This window comes from Erinaceus europaeus, chromosome 4 (assembly GCF_950295315.1).
Source record: "Erinaceus europaeus chromosome 4, mEriEur2.1, whole genome shotgun sequence".
NCBI lineage: Eukaryota > Metazoa > Chordata > Mammalia > Eulipotyphla > Erinaceidae > Erinaceus > Erinaceus europaeus.
In genome coordinates this window covers 86,748,436-86,768,364 of record NC_080165.1, presented here as the reverse complement: position 1 = coordinate 86,768,364, position 19,929 = coordinate 86,748,436, and the positions used below count along the sequence as shown (strand labels likewise).

General features: G+C 36.8%; 1 protein-coding gene across 1 annotated transcript in view; it reads right to left on the bottom strand.

Annotated features, from left to right (window-relative positions):
• Positions 1 to 19,929, bottom strand: part of LOC103107678 (dystonin) — a 552,693-nt gene that overhangs the window by 25,247 nt on the left and 507,517 nt on the right. Inside the window, 7 exon segments of the mRNA XM_060190003.1 lie at positions 1,033 to 1,221; positions 1,942 to 2,085; positions 5,481 to 5,609; positions 6,200 to 6,394; positions 9,513 to 9,672; positions 11,718 to 11,887; positions 17,024 to 17,143. Of these exon segments, the coding sequence (XP_060045986.1) occupies positions 1,033 to 1,221; positions 1,942 to 2,085; positions 5,481 to 5,609; positions 6,200 to 6,394; positions 9,513 to 9,672; positions 11,718 to 11,887; positions 17,024 to 17,143 (1,107 nt within the window).

The window sequence follows — 19,929 nt, the reverse complement described above, 5'->3', positions numbered from 1 at the left end:
CCACTGCAGGTGGGGAGCGGAGGCTCGAACCTAGGTTCTTCCACATGGCAGTATGGATGCTTAACTGGGTGTGCCAGCTCCCAGCCCCAGTAATTACTTTCGAAGATAGGTTGGATACACAGGAGAATAATTTTTCTGAACATGTATAGTCTAATTTACATAATTTATACTGTAGATATTATGTATTTGAAGTAATAATGGCCATCTAGCGAAATGTTTAGTTACTACTATTATTTAGTAAATAATAGACAATATAAACATGAAGTAAGAAGGTTCTAGTTGAAACCACAGGTAAGAAAGAACAACAAAACAGAGAAAGGGATGAAAGGAGTAGAATTCTGAGGATAAAATGTACAGTAAGCTGACATTTATAACAGAGCCGATCTGTGGTAGTACCTCATGAATATAAGTTCAAAGAGGTTATAAAAACAAGTGTTTGGGGAAGGCCACACAGAATGAAGAGGTGAAGCAAGAAGTTGTCTCCCCCCCCCCCAGGGTTATCATTAGGGCTTGGTGACTGCACTACAAATCCACTGCTCCTAGAGGCCATTTTCCCCATTTTTGTTGTTGTTATTGTTATTATTCTTATTGTATAGGACAGACAGAAATTGAGAGGAGGGGAAGACAGAGAAGGTGAGAGAAAGATAAGACACCTGCAGACCTGCTTCACCACTTGTGAAGCGACCCCCCTGTAGGTGGGGAGCTAGGGGCTCAAACCAGGATCCTTGAGCACCATTTGTGCTTAACCTTCTGTGCTACTACCAGGCCCCCGAAGCAAGAAGTTTTAGAGTACAGTTATGAAAGAAAGAAATAATATGAGAAGAAAGTGATTAGGACTTTATTTTATTTATTTATTTATTTTTTATTTAAGAAAGGAAACATTAACAAAACCATAGAATAAGAGGGGTACAATTCCGCACAATTCCCATAACCCAATCCCCATATCCCATCCCCTCCAGTGATAGCTTTCCCATTCTCTATCTCTCTGGGAGTATGGATTCAGGGTTGTTGTGGGTTGCAGAGGGTGTTTACCTGGTGTTCTGCAATAAGGGCTTTCACTTCTTCAATTTCCTGTGGGATCACTTCTTTATCCTTATCAGAAAGTGTAGTTTCAGCCCATTGCAACCAAGCCAGCAGAGCTTCCAATAATTCCTGTTTAGCGATGAGTCCAGCCAGGGCACTTGCTAATCTCTGCTGATGTTGTTTTGCCCAAGCCAGCACCTGTTGGAGAAATAGGTATTTCTTTTAATTTCTTCCATCTAATGAATAACTGAATTTTTTCTGAAATAACTTAATTGATATAGAATACATAAAATTTACATGTCAGAAAATAGGATTGTCCTGGGATAAATCCGTAGTGCTTTTGGTCTTTCAATATCTTATCACTGTCACCAAGACTTAACTTGTGGAATAGGAAACCTCCATGTTACCTGTTATCCTTACAATTTTAGATATGTATATTAATTATCTAGGCTTCCCTTTGCTGTCTAGATGAATTTGAACTATGTGATCTCTGTAGAATCATGTATGTTTACTTCATGATATACAGGGTGAAAATAAAAACAACTAAGATTCTAAGTGCAGAGATAATTCACTTTGTCTATATAATTCCCTGTATACACCTCTACCACTCTGAAATACTGTTCAGCTGCTTGACTATTCAAAAGGCACAATGTGGAAATGAAATAAAAAAGCCACGCAGTGAACCTAATGTTTCCTTTTTCATGTTTCAGAGCAACAGTGTAAAATTCCTTTAACTTTTATAAGACAGGTACATTGCGGAGACTGGTAATGTACAGAGGAAAATTATCGCAAAGAACATTAGTTTTTCTTGTAGAAGCCTCACATTCTGTCTCAAGTGCATCTTAACTGCTGAAGTTTCCCACATTGTCTGATACTCAAAGCCACCTCCCTTTTTAGGATAACCTTAGAAAAACTGACCTCCTCAAACCTGGCTCGGATGATTGTTATCCAGTGTTTAATGGTGGTGATGGAGTCAGGATGGCAGATGGCCAAAACAGCATCTCCCATACTGGTAGCTTTATTTAGAGCAGCTCGTTTCTCTTCTAGTTTCTTCATGAATTCCTACATCAAAAAGACTTGAATTAGCTGTTGGCATTACTTGAAAACAAAACCCTGCTGATGTTCATTTGAGTTAAACAAACACACAAGAGCTTCATTTGGGTTATTCATAAATTGAAATAATGCTTTAACTGGAGGATTAAGGGAGGAGAAGAAACAAAAATATAAAATATGATACTTATAATATGTATTTCAAAATACAAATCTAAGGTAAATCTCATGCTTTCTGAAACACATCATATAGGAAAAATACTTTTCTAAATTTAGATATACAAAAATATGATTTTAAAGATTCTCACAAATGAGACAATAAGATTAGTATTTAAAATAGCACTAACCGTGGCAAGAAAAGATAGAAATATGTACTCAAAAAATGACAAGGAAGAGAGATGGCTATACAAGGAACTAAAAATGCTGGGGAAGTAGGCAAGAGGGCCCACAAACCCAAGCAGGAATGAACAACTGATGGGGGTTTGGGAGGGGGGCTGGAAGGAGACAGTGCACGAGGTTGAATGGGAACTATCTCTTTCAAAGGCCTTTAAGAGTCACCCACAGAGCTGGCAAGATAAATACACTTTGACAGAGGTTTTTGAAACAATTTTACAAATGCTTCACATACACATACCTACTTCTGATCAGAATTGCACCTATAGATACATGGGAAATAACCCTTGTTCTCAAAATGTGTATGACATGCAAAAATCGGCCACCTCCAAAATAGGTCTTTGAGAAAAGCATTATTTTCATGGGAGGAAATACCAAAACAAAAAGGTAGATAAGGTATTAAATAAACATTTCTGGGTGGGGGTGGGGGGATCTGATCTGTGAAAAAGGCAGAGCACTGCCTAGCCCAGGTATCCTGAAACATCTGAGAGTAAACATGGCCTGGTACTGTCTAAGATTTTTCTGTACCCTCCTCTTCTCAGTAGAAAAAGGAGATATTTGTATTATTTTCACCTATTTAACTTTTCAACTCCCTAGAATCCTACCATGTGCCAAGAACCAACAGAGCAAACTTCTTCTCACAATTCATTGTAATCTCACTGTGTAAAGGAGGTACATATTATCAGCAAATTCCTTTCCTCCCTTTAATTTGCTTCATTCTTGTTTGACTATATGCACAGTACTAACTTAGAGGGACACAGATTTTTTTTCATCCTCATATTTCAAACCTTCACATTAAATAAAAAAGTGACCACAGATATGTCCATCGGTATATTTGAATCCCTGTATTACTATCTTCTGAAGAAGAAATTGTCAGGAATTGAGATTTTATTTTGCTAAAATGGTATTTTTACATACATATCCATTAGATTCTAAGGTACACTTAGTTAAAGAAAACAAACTGTCATATTAATTTTGTGTCTTCACAATGGGATACTTTTTAAAGTCTTTATTTGTATGTCCCCTGAGTTGAAGTTCAATGAACAATAAGCTCTTCTAACATGACCTGCTATTTAAGTGTCAAAATCTACTTAAATTTTAAATTTCCCCAATACAGATCATTTGTAAAACAAAATAAAAAATCCTTAGTAGGAAGAGAAAGTCAGAATTTAATAAAAGTTATGCTTTTACAAAAAAATAGCTGACGCTATCATGTATTTTTAACCATTCCTACACCTACAAGAACATGGTCTTATCCAGCATCTTGTGGCTGAACAATAAACTCCCTGATGCTCTTCTATATTCATAACTACTGTCTACATTTATACATTTTCCCCCTTTTTCTCCTGGTCTGGTTCTCTCTTCCCCTTCATGCCACTCATGGTGCCATTACTACATCCAAATGCCCCTCTCCTTTTCCTCCTCTCCAAGTACTGATACAGATGGAGTTCAGAACCCTCTTATCCTCTTCCTCCTATCACTTCACCCCCATTGGAAGTATGGATCAAAACAGTTTTAGGGGTGCAGAAGGTAGGAGTTCTGGCTTCTATAATTGCTTCTCTGCTCAGCTTTAAACATTACAATGTGAGCGCTTAACCAGGTGTGTCACTGCCTGGCCCTCAGATTTAAATATTTTAAGTAGCATTCCATTCCTCCATATAATGTTAGGGAATCTTGGATCACTTTCATTAATGACAAGGCAATAGTATAGCATTGTTATAGGTCTACAAGCCATTATTAAATGATATTAGTCTTCAAAGTTAAGACTCTAAACACCTTTGCTAGTTCCTTTTTTTTTTGCCTCCAGGGTTATTTCTGGGGCTCGGAGCCTGCACTATGAATCCACTGCTCCTGGAGGCCATTTTTCCCCTTTTGTTGCTCTTGTTGCTTATCGTTGTTGTTACTATTATTTTTGTTATTGCCATCATTGTTCTTGGATAGGACAGAGAGATATCGAGAGAGAAGGGGAAGACAGAGAGGAGGAGAGAAATATAGACATGTGCAGACCTGCTTCACCACTCGTGAGGCAACCTCCCTGCAGGTGGGGACCCGGGGGCTAGAACAGGGATCCTTATGCCAGTCCTTGCACTTTGTGGCACGTGCACTTAACCCGAGCTACTGCCTCGCCCCCTACTTATTTTTTAATCAAAGAGAGATAGATAGATAGATAGATAGAGAGAGAGAGAGAGAGAGAGAGAGAAATAGACAGACTGACAGACAGACACCAGAACACTGCTCAGCTCTGGTTTATGGTAGTGCTAGGGATTGAACTCGGGACCTCAGAGCCTCAGGTATGAAAGTCTTTTGTATAACCATTATGCTATCTCCCTCACCCCACCTTTGCTAGTTCTATGTATATTCATAATTAAGACTCCGACCTGAGAATTCAACAGTCAGATTTTGACTCAGTTAATTCTTTAATATTATGTCTATTTTTACAATGCACTTTTAAAGGTACGGTTTACACTATGGTTTACTTCTAAAAAGGGACTGAAGAAGGATCTTAATTACTGACAGAAGTGGCACAGGCTTAAAAATAAAACTAAGAAACCACTTATTAAATTAATTGCTTGTCTTGGCTACAAAGGTCAAAATAATTCATTTGTGATTCTAATAGCATAATTTCATAAATGCCAAACTGTTCATTAATAAAGCTTCATCTCTGAAATGTACATGAAAGTGCAACAAAATTTACTACTTTGTGTTAGAAGCCAAATACATCTCTACAAAATGTAATGTGAATCAATGTGCTTTCTAGAGCTAGGAAACCAAAGGTCTATTTTAGAATAATCATCATCTTTAAAAAAAAATACTATATGCTAGCCTATGCATGTGTATGTGGGTGTGAAAACATAACTATGTAAGCAAGGAGGATGTAGGTTAGTTTCTCAAATGTATCACATCTTTAATTGCAGAAAGAATAATAATCATGCAGATGAGATTTGCAATTATGTGTCTACTTTCTCTAGTTCATTAAATTTTCTCATTAATTTTACTGAACACTCTAAACTTACTTTATGTTGATCGATGAGAGTCCGGAGAGCATCCTCATCATCTGGGAGAACGCCATGAAAACGAAGGGTTTGCTCCGCCTCAGCCAGCCACTCCAAGAGGGCATGCACCACTGAGTGAAATTCCTCTGCCTAACAGTTTACACATACAACACCCCAAACAAGAGACCACATATGCTTGTTAGCATAGTAGGTTCTTTCTCTCAGTGGAAATAAACTCTTACATTTACATTGCTTAGTTATATATATATATATACATATATATATTTACATTAAAAATAGAAATCATAGGGGAGTAGTAGTTACATGCTTTGCATGTGAGTCTCTGGGTTTGATTTCTGACAGCAAACACACAAAAAGCAGACAAAGATACATGGTGCTACATTTCACAAATGTCAGAAAACTATTATTGTCTCAAAAAGCCTTCTATGAAAAAATAATTCACCATTTTACAAATCTGATTTTAGATTAATTGTAGTCACCATTCATTCAAGCTTAAAAATAACTCCAGCAACACTTTCAGGTGAAAATTAGGAAAACTTCTACTGAGTAATTAAACTCTTGGAGAAGGGTAAAGGTAGAGATGCTATAAGAATTCCTATCTTTATGCTTGTTCTGATCAAGAAATGAAGATGTTTATATAGTTTTTCAAGAAAAGCCATTCCTGTTGAGATTTTAATACCTTTCTCACTATACCCAGTTCTAATTTACAAGGCTTGTACCTGACGCAGGGCTGCTTCTAATCTTGTTTGCTTGGATACAGAAAGTGCACACACAGTTTCCCAGCGTGTACTGAGTTCTTGCATCTGGACTTTGACCCAGGAGGAATCATCTCGGCTGCCTTCTATAAGCTCTCTGGCAGAGCGCTTCAGGGCCTGCACACTGCTGGTCCTCTTCCCCAGTTCTTTTTGGAAGGCCTAAGACAACCATATTTAAACAATGTCCTAATTATAAAAACAAAACTTTAAAATAAAGCATTCGAAATATGTATGTGTACATAGTTTCCTGTGTCAATTTGTAAGGTCTACAGTTTTATGACCTTTTTTTTTTTTTTAGAAGACATGGGATATTGCTCCTACTATAGTTCTGTTCAGAATAGTCTTATATAAATTTGTTCAGTCCTTTAACATCTTCCTGAGAAAATACTGTAATTTAAAAATGACAAATGGGATTTTAAGTAATGTTAGCCACTCTTCATTTCATTTCTTTTATTTTTTTCCTACAGGGTTACTGCTGGGGCTCGATGCCTGCACTACAAATACACTGCTTCTGGAGGCCATTTATTTCCCATCTTATTGTCCCTGTTGTTGCTCTTATTGCTATCCTTGTTATTTTTGCCATTGATGTTGTTTTTATTGGACAGGATAGAGAGAAATTGAGAGAGGAGGGGTGGCAGAGAGGGGGGAGATAAAGATAGACACCTGTAGACCTGCTTCACTGTGAGTGAAGTGACCCCCCAGCAGGTGGGGAGCCAGGGGTTCAAACCAGGATCCTTTAGCTGGTCCTTGAGCTTTGCACTATGTGCGCTTAACCCGCCATTTCATTTCAATTCCACATGAAAACACCAAACTTCTTATATCTGATTATTTAAAATGATGTCCCAATTCATTAGTGTGAAAGCCAAGAGTATTGCTAGCTATTGTAATACTCTTAAATAGTAACTATACATATAAATGAACAGATACAGCAATCCTGGAGCGCTTTCTAGGGGTCTTAGGGATAATGGCAGGAATCCTATAGGAAGTTGTCATGTAATCCTTTTACTACACATATCTTTTTATCACAACATCCTAAATACTAACTCATAGTGTAAACTTTCGAGTTTAAAATTCCAAGTGACAAGTAATGTCACTTGTAGAAAAGCTTTTTAAAAATCCTGTTTAATTTTGACAAACTTTGATGCTTTAAGAAGTTAAATTTGCCACAGATTTAATATAAGAAATAAGCCTGGGGGGTGGGAAGAGGAGGGGCTGGGCAGTGATGCACTTGGCTAAGTATACATATCACCTTGTTCCAAGGATCCAGGTTTGAGTCCCCACTCCCCATCTGCAGGGAGGACACTTCATGAGGGGTGAAACAGATCTGCAGGTATCTGTCTTACTCTCTTCCTCTCTATCTCCCATTCCCTCCTAAATTCCCTCTGTCCTGTCAAATAAAAATAAAGTACAAAGAAAAAAAATGGACAGGAGCCATGGATTCATAGTGCCAGTGTCTAGTCCAAGTGATAATCCTGATAGCAAAAAGAAAGAAAGGAAGAAAGAAGCCTAGGGTACATGAAAGTACATTGTTTAAGCACATTATTTATGACAGGACTAGTGCAACAGTTCTGACATGGCATTCCAATGTACTATGTATACTTGAACTTATGTGTGAACCTCCCAATTGTATTACTAATGCTGGATGATTAATGCATTCATGATGATCTTTGATATAGACCTGGCACGTGTCTAGGGGAGTAAATATTTAGACACTGAGCTTATAAAAATGGTATTTATGTAATAAGTAACATCACATTATTCATTACTCTTTGAATGAATGCCAAGGAATATAAAAGTTTGTATTAATCATGTACCAAAATTTGTTTCAATATAGGCAAAGCAACATAATTTTAAAAATGTTCTATTCTTATAAGCTTGATCAATGTTCTTTACTTGGTTTTAAAATTTCCTGTTAATGTCCCAAGTACCAAGCTCTATTTCATGAATAAAACAAGATAGTAAAACCATATGAAGAAAAAAAAAAAAGACAAAACAAAACAATGTAAGGGTAACTATTTACACAAAAAGACCTTTTTTAAAAAAAGAACAGATAAGTCCAAAACACCATAACCAGGGAATTATAAAGAGAACATTTTAAAACAAAATAAATTCTCTAAACTTAAATATTCTTATAGAAAAAATAGGTACATGGGGGCCAGGTGGTGGTACTCTTGCCTAAGTGCATACATTACATCTACAAGGACCCCAATTTAAACCCCTAGTTCCCACCTGCAGGGGGGAATACATCATGAGAGATGAAGCAGTGTTACAAGTGTCTCTCCTCTATCTCCCACTTCCCTCTCAATTTATCTCTCTTGATCAAAAATAAATAAATAAATAAAATTTAAAAAGAAAACACATGAATTTAAGTATTTTTAATTGTGCAATGATTCATTACTATGCCTCATGTCTTCAAGATTCGTAAAGTTGCCATTACAGCAGCTGATCAAAATCCAGTATTACCTGGATGCTAATAAGTATTATGTTTAAATACCACCTTTGATGTGCACAATTTAACATACATATCAGGAGAGTACAGAGAAATTAATGTTTTTGAATAATCAAATCTCCCATTGTCTCATAAACGGATACAGTCCAAGGGGCAAGTTAAAGAGTTGAGAGAGAACACAGGAAAGTTCACACTTTAGCATGAACAAAGACCTGGGTTCAGTTCCCCAGCACTCCATGGGAATATTATACATGACACAAAGCAAAGCTCCATGAATGGTGGGGCAGTGCTGTGGTATTTCTCCTTCTGTATCCCTCTCTATTTCACTGTCTGAAGACTAGAAGTGGAATTGTGTAGGTTCAAAACCCTTGTGGATGTAAATTATGAAAAAGAAAAGCAGTTAATTGTGACCTCCAAAGACTATCTCACATATTTACACCCTTATGTAATTACCAAGTTTCAGTAAACCAAGTAAATGATTTTAAATTATTTTATATGTAAATTTATATTACATAATATTTAAAGGAAACAAAAGACAAAAAATATTCATGAAGCTTATTTTATAGCAGCAGAAAATAAAATCACTTTCCATATTCTAAATGGATTTTAGATGTGAAAATTAAAAACAAAGTGTTTCATGAATACCAAGGTAATTTTCCAATGTCATTTAAAAGTTGCTTTCTGATTCTTCCCAAATATACACATACTTAAATGTTAAAGACAGTTAGTAGTGATATATAGTGTCTAAATTTTAAAATCTAAATTACAGTTCCATCTGTACTCTGAGTAATCAAATGATATTAAATAAAATTTCCCAGATGGCAATACCTTGTGATTATCGATCAGATTCATCACTAAATCAATGTCTCCATGGACAGGTTGGTCTTCTGCCAGCTGGGGTTCAACTCTATATAACCAATCAATGAGGGCCTGCAGGGCATCTGTGAATTGTCCAGAAAATAACAGGGCTTCTTCCAATTTGTTTTGTCTAGGGAAGAAAAGTTGAAAAATCAAAGTGAGAAACAAAAAAAGCCACCTATTATTCTGAATATTTAAAACTCATGTATGCAGGTTGCTATACTCAAGAAAAAAACAAACAACAACAACAACAAAATAAATAAATCAACCCAAGGCAAGCTCGGTTAAGTGGACACAGTATTATGCAGAAGGACCTGGTTCGAGCCTCCACTCCCCTTGCAGTGGGGATGCTTCACAAATGGTGAGCCAGGTCTACAGCTATCTTTCTTTTTCCCTATCTTCCCCTCCCCTCTCAATTTCTGTCTGCCCTATTGAATAAAATGAAGAAAAAAAGAAAAAAATGGAAGCCAGAACTGGTGGATTCATAGTAAAGGCACTGAGCTCCAATGATAACCCTGGAATCAAAAAGAAAAAAGAAAAAACCCTAATACATTGGTAATGACTATTTTTTCTTTGTTTTCTTTATAAAATATCAAAACTGTTCCTGTCTGGTTGGCTTTTGTTTTTTTTTTAAATAATTATCATCCTTCCAGGAAAATTCCTTTATTATCTCAGAGAACAGTCCCTATTTTCATCATGAAAACTGATTTATGTTGAAAAATTTTCAAATCATGTATGAACTGTCACACAATAAACTTGAACTTTTGGGGGGTAAGCAATGTAAATTTTATATACATGTATAATAAATTCATATAAACTTTATCACAAACAAGATAAAGACAGTTTGATTACTTCAAAAGTCTTTCTCTTGCAGTTTCTTTATAATCACAGCCTGTCCTCATTTCCAAGTCTGGCATATACAAATATGTTGTCCATTAAATGTGACTGATTTTTTTAAAGACAGCATATAAATAAAGTCACGTAACTGACATTGTAAGTACGTTAAGACCAAAAAATCCTATTACAAAATAATACTATTACAATGTATTATGAAGTTCCTAAGAACTGAATATAATTGTTCAACTTCGTACTAATAAAAAATGAGTTTGAAGTTCAGTAAAACTTTGCACACATTTATAATAATTGGAACTCTTTTATTACTCTATCACCTTTTGAGTTGTCTTTGGTCTTTATAATTAGAATGTTATAAGATAAGATACATTGTAAAGGAGTGGATGGTATTTGAAAGAAGCATAGGGGTCAAGTCACTGTAATCATGTATGTCATATAAGAAATCTGCATTTTAATTTATGAACAATAAAAAGTCCCTAGAGGGTATGAATTAGGGGAATAACAAGATGTCATTTACATTTTTAAAAGCTCACCTAAGTAGTCATGTGGAAATTGTATTAAAGAAGGCCATAATAGAGCTGGGTTAGCCTATAGAAGACTTAGAAAATGATATATTTTTGAGTGGATCAAAGAGTTAAAAAAAAAGTAGGGGGTCGGGCAGTGGCACAGTGGGTTAAGCACATGTGGCACAAAGCACAGGGACCGGCGTAAGGATCCTGGTTCGAGCCCCCAGCTCCCCGGCTCCCCACCTGCAGGGGAGTCGCTTCATAGGCGGTGAAGCGGGTCTGCAGGTGTCTGTCTTTCTCTCCCCATCTCTGTCTTCCCCTCCTCTCTCCATTTCTCTCTGTCCTATCCAACAACGAGCAACATCAACAATGGCAATAATAATAACCACAACGAGGCAACAACAACAAAGGCAACAAAAGGGGAAAAAAATGGCCTCCAGGAGCGGTAGATTCATGGTGTAGGCACTGAGCCCAGCAATAACCCTGGAGGACGCGCGCGCACACACACACACACACACACACACACACACACGTAATGAGTTCTAGAGCCTTATAAATGCTGGTATCAGTGTGGAATTGTACCCTTCCTACCCTATGATTTTGTTAATTAATCCTTTCTTAAATAAAAAATAAAAATAAATAAATAAATAAATGCTGGTATCATAGTGTTAAATGTGTATTAAAGGTGCCCAGAAATTTCCCAGTTAAAGAAAGTAGGCATTTAAGGTTCCTAAAATGTCCCTGAATAGCACCACTATCCTATTATTGGAAGTGGTCAGTCTATAAAGTAATGAAATTGCCTTAAAGAACACTTTACCTTTCCACAGATTTTCCACAGATAGTATCCCATTTGTCTCTGAGTTCACTCAGCATGTCGTCCAGTTTCAAGTTGTCATCAGCTAAGGAAGTTTTCTCCTTCAGAGAACGTCCAGTTCTGTTGGTAGTGTCATAGACAGAATGCTTGGCTCCAAGTGATTTCTGGAACTCCTATATATTTAGTAAGAAAACAACATGTAAATAGTTGGGACTAATAAACAGATGAAAGATAGCATCCTTAAATAATGGAACCTAAATACTGGAAAACTTCAGTGAATAATAAAGTCAAAGCTATTCTTGGGACCAGGAGGTCCCAAGCATTAGACTCTTGAGTTATGATTTCCTGAACTTAATTCCTGTCATTCCATGTGCTGAAATGAAGCTCTGGTTGTTTCTCTTCTGTCTCTCTCATAAATAAAGAAGTATTTAAAAACTAAAAACTAAAAATAAAAATATAGTGCTATGCTCTACAAAGGAAAACACCAGTACAGAAAAGAATACTTAAAACTTTCAAACTGAAGGATTTTTCTCAATAGCCAGGTACCTCTGAAAATACCTATTATTATCAAGACATAATTAAAAAAAACAACCCTGAGTCTATTTATGTTTACTACAAATAGTGTAATAGTTAATGGTACGATAACAATTGCTAATAATATATTTAAAACCCAAGAGTTTGGAGAGGACAATGTGGTTAACACTAGATGGGTAACTATGGACCAAAAGAGATCAGAGTGGTACAATCACATATAATCTTTTTTGGTTTAACCAGAGCACTGCTTAGCTCTGGCTTATGGTGAAACAGGGGATTACAATCATATAGAAAATTAATGTAGCAGCTGTGGAGATATCCTAGCAGAAGATCATAGAACTTGTAAATGAGTATGCAAGGGAGGCCCTCTATTTAATCTCTGGTAACACTACGCTATAGTCGTGCTCTGGCTACTAGTATACTTTGTCTCTCATCAAATAAATCTTAAACACAAAACAAAGCATTAATGTAGTTGCCTTTTATATTTAATTACTTATTTAATATTTATTTTCCCTTTTGCTGCCCTTGTTATTTATTTATTTATTTATTTATTACCACAGCACTGTTCAGCTCTGGCTTATGGTGGTGTGGGGTGTAGTTGGCTCTTACTATCAGATTTATCACCATACATTTTATCTAAGTTCATTTCCCACGTCTACGCTCGACCGGACCTGCCAATATACGTGGATATCTTCGCCCACCCTGTCCAACGCTTGATGTCTCGTCATCCAATCTGGTCTCCTACGCCTACACTGAACTTCTCTGTTCCAGACTCTTGGAAACAGAGTTGGCAGTCAGCTGAGGTAAAGAACAAACATCTCATCACAGACCCCTGCAAGCGTCAACCCGGCTTTGACCTAGCTCATTATGATTGGGCCCTCCTCAATCGCTATCCAACAGGCCATGGCCGGTGCGCCGCTATGTTCCATCGCTGGGGAGCCAGAGACGACCCGAATTGCCCCTGCGGCTACAGACAGACTATGACCCACATAGTCAACGACTGCCACCTCTCCAGATTCAAAGGAGGTCTCGAAACTTTACATCAGGCTCAACCTGATGCTGTTGACTGGCTACGGAAGAAGGGCAAATGCTAGAAGATGTGTATAGATGTATGCATGTGTGGGAGGGGTAAACAGGTCTTTCTAAATAACCCACTCTAGTGATAGTTTTAAATAAAGTAGGGACATGGTTTTTATTTTGTTTTCTTATTATCATTATGTATTTTATGGAGCTCTGAATATTTAATAAAAAGGAGATAATTTCCATTTAATATGTAATCTCAGGGACAAAAGGAAAAAGTTGAACTTAGTGGATACTTTGCAAGTTAGTTAAATATCATGGAAAGTGATCTGCAACACATCCTGGCAACACATTAGAATCATACTAGATAGAATAGCATGCAACTACACTCCCCCCACAAATAAATCCAGGTTATAATTACCTAATAAGTTTGTTTGGTTTTGCCTTTAAAAGCTTTATACTTTAAGTTTCTTAATATGATTAAGCTATTCATTTTGTCTTGTGCCAGGAGGCAACTACATGTAAAATTATTAAGGAATAAAAACTTTAATGACAGGGGCCAGGTGCACCTGGTTAAAATTAAGCACATATAGTATTATGCGCAAACACTAGTGCAAGTAGCCGGGTTTGAGCCCCTGCTCTCCACATGCAGCGAGGACACTTCACAAGTGGTGAGACATATTTGCAGGTGTCTATCTTTTTCTCTATCTCTCCTCCCCTCTCAATTTCTTCTGTCCTAGTGAATAAGATGATGGAGAAATGAATTCACAGTGCTGGCACCAAGCCCCAGCAACTAGAGACAAAAACAAACAAAAAACCTTAATGTCATTATTTCTATAGAATGTTTTCTACACGAAGCCAATCTGTAATAAATGTCACAGTGAAATAAAGGAAAGATGATAATTTACCAAACAGTGCACACTTTTTCCATGGGCAAGGACCTAGGTATGAGCCCTCAGTCACCACACAGGAGTACCATGCACAGGGGACACTATAAGAGCAGAGGAGCAGCGCTGTGGTGTCTCTTCTCACTTCCTCTCTTCTATCAAAAACTAAATTCTGTCTGGAGTGCTGGAATAATGCAGATGCAAAGCTCTAGTGAAAGCTATGGGGGTGTTGGGGGGGCAGAGAAAGTCTTGACTGGAAAGATAGCCACAGTTTTGACATGTATGTGCCTTGAGATGTGTATGGCCCAAGTAAAAGTCCCAGCACCATGTGGAAGATGCTATGGCACTGGAAGAAGCATTGATGATGTGGTATCTTCAAATCTTTACCTTTCTCAGTTTCTCTATCTGAGTGGAAGAGTAGTCTAGAACCCAACTCTATTAAATAAGAAATATTAAGAAAAAGCAAAGTCCTAACAGTTTTTCTATATTTATCTCAGAGACATGAGAAATGGTTAACTTGACAATAGGTCACATTAGGAAAAATAATCTCCTTGGGTTCTTTGCATATTCTTTTTCATGATTTCTCTAACTATGAAGTATATATGAAGTATATATTCTAAATATTCTAATATGAAGTATATATTCAAAAGTTTACAAGACACAACATCTGTGTTCAAGTTCAAGTAAGGTATTCTATTGTGAGTTCTGTTTCCATTGTTCATTTTCTCCACCAGCAGGAAAGGAAGGAAGGAAAGTGTTATTCACTAACACTGTGTTGTCAGTGTTGACATAAAGCAATTAATGAGCAATGGATGCTGGCAGAGTGGCCCACTAACAAGCCCTAACCTAGCTAAAGAAGAGGCATTCAATGATTCTCTTCATCATATCAGAATCATGACCTTCTGAGGTGAGACCTACCTAAGGAAATAGCAAACACATATGAAGATCATGGCTAGAGTTTCCTAATGACGATAAAGGTTATACTGCCTCACTGTTCCAGCCTCCTGATACTTAGTTATCTATTTCAAGGTTCATTTATTATAAGAGAGGGAGTGTGTGGGGAGGGGAGGGGAGAGAATGAAAGAATGAATGAATGAGTGAGGGGCCAGGCAATGGAATGAAATGAGCACACATGGTGCATACAGTGCACAAGGACCCAGGTGCAAGCTCCCGGTCCTCACCTGCATGGAGGAAAGCTTCACAAGTGGTGAAGCAGGTCTGCAGGTGTTACTCTTTCTCCTTCCCTCTGTGTCTATTCCTTCCATTTCAGTTTCTCTCTGTCTTCAATACAATAAATTAACAAAGAAAATATTTTTACAAAGTTTCATGGGATGCATTGGATCGACCTTCTCGTGGTGCATCCCGTGAGTACCCATTCATTGGGGAAACTGACGATCCTTCCTAGCCGACTGAATCCACATGGATCCCAGTCACTTTCAAAGCCAGCAACAAGCAGCTCCTGAAAGCTTTCAACCTGACCTGTTGACTGGCTATGGAAGAAGGGCAAACGCTAGAAGAAGAATGGCCTTAAAAAAATAAAAAAAAGAATGAATGAGAGAGACCAGAACACTGTTCAGTTCTGGCATAAGGTGGTGCATTAATTGATCCTACAGCCTCTGGCCTCTAGAGCCTTGAGTATTCGAGTCCTATGGTCTGATAGGCAGACTTATGATCCTGGCTCTCCAGTTTTTTAAAAAAATGTATGTTTCAGGAAATTACTTATATGTAGATGTCTAAAACTGTCCTTTTATCTGCATGCTCATACTGAAGGCTGATGATCACTTTACAAACAGAATGATAGAACCACATTCAAAAGAGAGGGGTTGGGGTAGGGAAGAATGTCATATGGTAAAATATAGCTAGTAGAAAATTGTAAAAAAAAAAAAAAGTTTCTATATTTCCGAGTCTACACAAGGGAGCCACTGATTACATATCTTTCAGTGTAGAGATAATTTTTTAATTTTTTTTATTTTTTAATATTTATTTATTCCCTTTTTGTTGCCCTTGTTGTTTTATTGTTGTAGTTATTATTTATGTTGTTATGATGTCATCATTGTTGGATAAGACAGAGAGAAACGGAGAGAAGAGGGGAAGACAAAGGAGAGAGAAAGATAGACACCCACAGACCTGCTTCACCGCTTGTGAAGTGACTCCCCTTCAGGTGGGGAGCCAGGGGCTCGAACCAGGATCCCTGAGCTTTGTGCAACCAGTGATTAACCTGCTATGCTACCGTCCAATTCCCAGAGATAAAATTTTATATACTCACATATATACAATAAGATACTAATGTAAGTAAGGGCAACCAATTTTCCCTATTGCATTGATTAGAAGAATCAATATTGGGCTGGGAGATAACATCATCAGTAGCATAACAAGTCTTTTATGACTGAAAGCCCTTAGAACTCAGGTTTGATCCCTAGTACTACCATAAGCCATAGCTGAGCTATGCTCTGATTAGAGAGGGAGATAGACAGATAGGTAGATAGATAGAGATTATCAATGTGACAAAATGTATACCACAAAGTTGCCATTTAGGTGGCAATTGTTCCAAGAAAATTATTTGACAAGTTTCATGTTAGAGCAGCAATTCTTGATGTCTTAATATTGTAGAATATTTATACTTTTAAAATTGCATACTTTATCTTAATAGCCAGCCCTAGACACATAATAGATTGTCAGTGGAGATGAAAGATACTGGTGACTGATAATCACTTTGCTACTGCTTCACAAATGCAAATTGGTGTTAATACAAGGTCATATTAGACCTTTTTGTTTCTTCTTTAGTGATGAAAAAATACACAATCAAGTATGAATTTAAATATTGCCTTGAGATATATAGTGACATCATATGCCTAACTGTAGACCCACCTTATGTTGAGCAAGTTGTGTTTTGATTTTGTCTGGATCATTGGCAATTTCCAGTTCAGAATCCAAAGACTTCTCTGATTCTTCTAGCCACTCCATAAGTTTAGTCCAAGCTTCATGAAACTGCAAAGGAAATTCACATCTCTGCTTAGTGAATATTCAGCTATACTCTCAATACTTGAAATCTAGTATGCTTTTATATAAATTAGCATTAACAGAAATCTTGAGAAATATTTTTTTTCCTCCAGGGTAATCACTGGGGTTCAGTGTCTGTATCATGAATCTACTGCTCCTGGAGCCCCCCCATTTTTTCTGCTTTATTAGCTAGGAGAGAGAGAGATTGAGAGGCAAAGGGAAGACAGAGTGGGTGAGAGACAGAGAGACACCTGCAGACCTGCTTCACCACTCGTGAAGCGACACCCCCTGCAGATGGGGAGCCAGGGCTCAAACCAGAATCCTTGTGCAGGTTCTTGTGCTTCTTACTATGTGCATTTAACCCACTGCTCAGCTGCCTTAATTTCAAAATTTTCATTGAATAAGCAAAAAAGGAGAATTTTCATTTGCTGTTTATGAAATTTTTTGTTAAAGGTTTCTGTGGCTATGCCTCATAGTTATTATGTTGTAATACATTCAAACTTATCTTGTTTAACAAAAATAAAAATAAGACTGGAAGAAGTTAGGAGGTGTATCCTTTTCTCACTAATTTCTCTTAGAACTTTATTTGCCATTGAAGTTTCCATGGTTACTTCTAAAATGTTCATTTCCTATGTTTTAAAAAAAGAAGAGAAATGGAGAGCTGGAGGGTCAGTTTATAAATTGATTTTTAAAAAGTAACAAGATGGGGTCAGGTGGTGGTGCACCTGGTTAAAGAGCACATATTACTAAGCTTGGGTTCAAGTCTCTGCTCACTACCTGTAGGGGGGATGCATCACAAGTAGTGAAGTAGGTCTGCAGGTGTCTTTCTTTCTCCTCTATCTTTCCCTTCTCTCTGACTTGTCTAATAAAAAGAAAAAAAAAAAAGGCCACCAGGAGCAGTGGATTCATAGTGCTGGCATCAAACCCCAGTGATAACCTTAGAGGCAAAAAAAAAACAAAAAAACAAATGGAGGCCATTACATTCCTTTTTAACAGAAACTTCACACAACATCTTATTGCTTCTATCGAAATCCTTAAGTTAATTCCTGTGCTTTGCATATTGGTTGTAAGGAGATCCATACCACTTGATTTAGAATAAAATATAAATCTCTTTGACATCTAATAGCCTTGAAATGTTCTGGTGCTATGTCTATTTTATTTCAGCCACAGTTTCTTTGCTGTTTTTTCACAGGAAGTTTGTAGGTGCTACTTTTGTATACCAAAATTTAAAACTGGTTATAAAGTACTTTACTTCTAATAAGAAGCTTAAGTAGATTTGCATATAGCCTAATTTAAGTAATCAAAATAGATTATATTTTTATTAGGTCACACCAATAAATAAGTAATCAGCAACAAGAACACAACAAGAGTGCAAAATCACAAAGCTGCAAGGTTCACTAGACATCACCTAGATCCATCCTTCTACATTTCTACTACAGTTCTAATCAATTTAAACACTACACATGGAGGCCAGAATAGGCACACAAGTTGTCCAAGTCAGAGAACTAGGATCATCACTTGAGTTCAAAGCTGACATTAAAATAAGGAATAAGTGAAAAGAAAAAAAAAAAAAAAGCTAGTCAGTGTTAGGTAGCCTTAATATAAATAAAATAAGGCTTTGAAAAACAGATGGTAAATTCAGTCATGTACATACACGGGTTCTACAACTGGTTCTGATTTCCAAACTATATTTAAACTATAAAATAGAGGAAACACTAGATCTTTGCACAGAAAACAGTATAAAAGATGAATATCACTAAACAAAATGAAGGAATAAAACTGATTAAATATAGGAGGGGGAAGTATGGGCTGCTGGCAGCTGAAAGACCTATAAATTAGGTACTTGTAACTCCAGACAAGTCTGCACTATAGATCAAAAACTTCATAGTGGGTTGTAAAATAAAGCAGTACTGAAAAACATCAAAGACAGATTCTTTTTTTTTTTTTTTTAATAAAATGGAAGTATTGACAAGATCACAGGGTAAGAGGGGTACAATTCCACACAATTGCCACCACCAGAACTCTGTATCCCATTCCCTCCCCTGAAAGCTTTCCTATTCTTTATCCCTCTGGGAGTATGTATGGACCCAGGGTCATGATGGGGTGCAGAAGGGGGAAGGTCTGGCTTCTGTAATTGCCTCCCTGCTGAACATGGGCGTTCGAAGGTCGATCCATACTTCCAGCCTGAGAGACAGATTCTATGCCAGGGTCTCACAACATCAAAAATTTTATATGACTCACTTAGGAAGGCATGTAATTCCATATGGCATGTAATTACTTGTGTGGCATGTGATTCCAATAATAGTCTAATCTGTCACTTCTAAATTCTTTTAAAAATGTATGTTGATAGCTTAGAACATGAGTTTATTGCCTCCAAAACTGAGTTTATTGCCTCCAAAACAATGAGTTCGACACAAATGAAAGAAAAATGCAGTAGAAAAGGGCAAAAGTGTCATTACAAAATTCATCCTCAGTGTTATACCAAGTTTCTAACAAAAATTAAAGCTGTATGCCAAACAAGATGCATATATTTCTCTCTGTCTGCTTTTTTTTTAATTAAAAGAATGCCATCAGGATATATATATATATATAATATATATATATATATATATATATATATATATATATATATATATATATATATATATATTTACCTCCCTTTACCTACTACTAGTATTCTATTCTTAAGTATGGAAATGTGTCATCTGTATAACCCTACCTCTTCTTTGTATTTAACCTAAAATAGAATACTAGTAGTAGATAAAGGGAGAAAA